Consider the following 4,346-nt stretch of genomic DNA (forward strand, 5'->3'; position numbering starts at 1 on the left):
TGTAACCATTCGTAGAGTTTCAAAATCGTTGCTTTTTATAATTACTTAAACACAACCTAGCCAGCTACAATAAATCTATAATTACGGGGATATCTATACATAACGTTATATATTATATATTGCGAGAGTGTCACTAAACAAAATAAATAATTATATATATTTTGTAATTTTAACAAAAGAAATGATATAAATTTAATGATTATTCTTTTACATTCGTCTCCACGCGCATGTGCGCGCACACACACCTAAAAGCTCTGAAAAAAACATATGAAAAAGAGTTTTTTTACATGTAAAAAAAATTATTTGTGAATATTTTACATGTAAAACACATGATTTTCAGATTTCTTATTTTATGAATGTACACAACATTTGCATGGATGATGTTACCAATAGGAACGTGTACCTACACATGTAGTAATCAATTTAAAACTTAAAAGAGAAAAAAAAAGCAACATAATTCAAGTTAGTTTGGTATTTTTTAGATGCTTTTGTTATTAACAATAGTGAAATTTTGAAAAATAGAAGTATTTTTAAAAAAGTTTAGAGGATTAAAATATCTGTGTTCTTGCAAAGTTTAATTATATGTATTGAGTCTCTTGAATGGGGTTGCTTTCCTTGAGATCAAGGATTTTAGTCCCTATCAATATGAATTTTATGTAATTTAGCCGTTTAAAAATTAAAATAAAAAAAACTGTAATGATTCTCTTTCTATATGATTTAATGTCTAAAATATGTTTGTAATATGAAAAATAGCTTAAACAATTGTTGATCTACTTTTAAACTAGTTTATGCGTATGTTTGTCGTCATCGTGTGTATCATATATATATATATAGCATGCATTAAATTAAAGAGAATTATACCGTGCATACTTGTATTAAACAATACCAGAACTCCTACTAATCATTCCACTACCGGCCTAAATAACAAGCCAAAAGCTCGATAAGTGCAATGTGCTTTAAAGTGGATACACACATTAAAGCAATTCATCCTCAGTTTGAATTTAAATATATTTGGAATATTTCGTTCATATATCCATAATAAGGCTTATAAGAACTCCAAAATATTATTTATACAACATACGTACATTCGTGTAAATCAAATCTACTATCAGATTTTGCTCACTGCTTGGAACCCTAAACCTTAACACTCTGCAGGACTTTTGTACAAAGAAAAAAAAAACGCTCGAAGAAATTGCATGTTTATGTTCCTCTACTGTATTACTCCCTCCGTCCCTCTACAAGTGTCATAGTTTGAAAAACATAAAGTTTAAGAAAGTTTGAATAATTGTACTTTTTGATTAACAAATGACTATAATGCCCTTAATATATATAAAAAGACAAAATTTAAGAAACTTTGAATGATTGATTTGTGTAAGGGTAAACTTGGAAATTAGTTAATAAATTTTGAAAGTGGATATTTGTAATGAGACAAACTAAAAAGGAAATATGGACACATTCAAAGGAACGGAGGAAGTAATATTATTAAGAGTGTTTAGATGATGAAAGTTCAATTGGAAATATACTAAGTACCAAAAGAACAACAAAGTAAGCTGCTGATCACTTTCACCGACGGTTTACAACCGTTTGGATATAATATCGGTAAAGGTGTTACCAAAGGTAATATGTAGTAACAGTCCGTCAAACTCAGGGTTGGGTAATTTGATTTATTTACAACCAAACCAAGGTTGCAAAAGTCGCTAGGCGGACCCTAGGCGGTCGACTGGGGAGTTAGGAGTACTCGGCCTTAGTCGGTGAGTACTCGGCCTTAGTCGGAGAGTACTCGGGGATGGCTCACCGAGAACTCGGCCTAGGCGAGGATTACTCGGGGATTACTCGTTGAGTACTCGGCGCCTAGGCGCGAATTTTACAACCATGTTTACAACAAATTACAGATGGATATTATCGACAACTAGTCGACGGCCAAAATTATTGCATGATAACCCAAGTATTATACGAACAGAAATATATTGAGAGAACCATATTTTTTTTTATTTATAATAGAAGTTATGCAAGGATACATAAAAATTCTTCTGATAAAAGACACATAGAGCAAAGTTTATTTCATGTTCATCCTTAATCTAGGTACATACCTGAAAAGTAGATGCATGCATATTAAAGATTTGACCTTGCTGATCTAAAACTGGAAAGAGAGATTACTAGAGTGCTTTGCTGAGGATTATTGAGTATATCAACACCAAATCAATTAATCAATTAGTTCTGAACTAAATTGTTGGCTTGTTAGATCAAAAGTGTTTTTAGCGAACTCTTCTTGGCCGTCCATCGTCCATGAAGTGCTCAAACAGCTGTCCCATGTCGTCAGTGAAGGTGCTATTTCACTATAAGGATCAAAAAATGGCTTTATTTTTATACTATCATCTTCTAATAACTCTAAATCCTTCCATATTTCATCCATCCAGTTATTACACCCTTCTTGTCCCTTACTTGAATCACTAACACTAGTAGCACCACTCTTGAAATTGTTATTGTTTTTCCCTTTCATGACGGTTATCTTTTGGACTCCCCCGGTGTCATAGAAGCTTCTTTCTTTGGTCTCGATCAATGGAATGGACGCCACGGTAGTACATGTTGATGAAGAGGAAGAGCACTGCGAGAGTGACGGAGATGCACATCCTTGTATTGTCCTTTTCTTCTCTTGAGCTTTTTTCCTCATATGAGTCCTCCAATAGTTCTTGATCTCGTTATCAGTTCGTCCTGGTAATTTGCTTGCAATCTTAGACCACCTGAAAGCATTATAACATTAAAGTTGAACCAAACTTATTGTGTGTCATATATTAACATTTTAATATGTACTCTTATCATGTATTCAATATAATCAACTTAAACTTTGATGACATATATTACAAGAAAATTATAACAAATGGACACAAAGAACAAACGCTAGTTTTGTATTTATGTGTTTACAAAAATGAAAATTTTGAACTCATTCAAACATGATATATTTATTAAAGAACTGTTCTTTTTAAGAGGAAGACAAGCACTAAGAAACAAAGAGAGAGAGAGTTACAATTTTACTTTTTTATACAATACAGTTTTGAAGATACTTGAATTCACAACATATGATTTTAATGATATATAATACCAACCTGTTGCCAAATTTAGAATGAAGTTCAAGAACAAGTCTCTCTTCATGAGGAGCTAGCTTCCCTCTTTTCAGCCCAGGATTTAGATAATTAACCCATCTCAGCCTGCAACTTTTTCCATTTCTTTTCAAACCTGAGAATCAAAATATCCCACAAAAACAAAAAATAATCCCCAATTTGTCATTTTTTTTGGGGGTATACACAAGAAAAAACGTTAATTTGTGATTAAAATTTTAACAGTTGGAAAAATATTTTCCGGTGAGAAAAATTGCAGCCTAAGGCCTATAGTTTGGTTTTTACTCCCGCCACCTTCAAACCTGAAACTTTGGCAATGAAGTCCCACCGGCGGTCTCCGAACATGTGAACATAAAACATCAACTGGAAATCTTCTTGTTCCGCCCATGGACCTTTTCGTGTTGTTTGATCATCATCTTGCCCCATTTTCTATCTCCCTAGTCTCTCTCTCTCTGGAACTTTTAACTTGTTGCAAGTGCATTGGAAATTAGCTTTGGTGGAGGTTATATATAGTGACAATTTTCAATTCTTTTTTAGTGGAATGTGGAATTTTATGATAAGGGGCATATACGCATATTCAACACAAAGGGAGTAAAAATATGTGTTATTGTTTTTAGTTTCAAATTTGTAAATACTAAATCATCATGAATATAAGTTAATTAAGAAACGTGCAAAGAGCCTGGCCCGAGCTTAATTGGTCTTGAGCTCGGCTCATTTTGACTTACTAGCTAGGGCTAAAGCTCAATTATACTAAAGCTCGAGCCCAGCTCATGAGTTGTTTTTTCAAGCTTAGGTTAGGCTACTATCTTATTTATTAGTTAGTTTTCATACATTTTTTCATTTTTTATATATTTTGAGAAAAAAATTAATTGAGCCTGAGCTTGGCTTGGCTCGTACGTTTCAAGCTAATTATCGATATGAGCTCGAGTAGCGCTCCTGAGCAACTCGACTCGTTTGCACCCTAGTATATAGGGAGAATTATGGATTGATTCATCCGGCTTTATTAATTAACTATAATTATGCTATTTACTTTTATCTTTCACTTACGGGTTTAATTTCTCTGTATCATGGATGTAGTTTGTCATGGGTGTAGTTGTTAATTCTGATTATGTTTTACCATCATTGTTTTCCTATAAGCTAAGAATTAACATGTATTAGTATAATATATGTGAAACCACATATGACATATCTTACAAATTCTTTTGCCATTGCTAAGTGTAATGCATGATA

The 4,346-nt window shown here is 32.8% G+C and overlaps 1 protein-coding gene across 1 annotated transcript; it reads right to left on the reverse strand.

The window, feature by feature from the left end:
• Positions 1-2,152: 2,152 nt before the first annotated feature.
• On the reverse strand, positions 2,153-3,725 carry LOC143598210 (transcription factor MYB59-like). The gene is made up of 3 exons (XM_077076490.1): positions 3,419-3,725; positions 3,105-3,234; positions 2,153-2,741 (listed from the first exon to the last, which is right to left on the reverse strand). Exons 1-3 carry the CDS (start codon positions 3,540-3,542, stop codon positions 2,204-2,206), a joined length of 792 nt encoding a protein of 263 aa, XP_076932605.1. The 5' UTR covers positions 3,543-3,725; the 3' UTR covers positions 2,153-2,203.
• Positions 3,726-4,346: the final 621 nt, after the last annotated feature.

The sequence above is a fragment of the Bidens hawaiensis genome, unplaced genomic scaffold (assembly GCF_021521415.1).
Source record: "Bidens hawaiensis isolate Kalapana, Puna unplaced genomic scaffold, B.hawaiensis_p1.1 tig00049803_1, whole genome shotgun sequence".
Lineage (NCBI taxonomy): Eukaryota > Viridiplantae > Streptophyta > Magnoliopsida > Asterales > Asteraceae > Bidens > Bidens hawaiensis.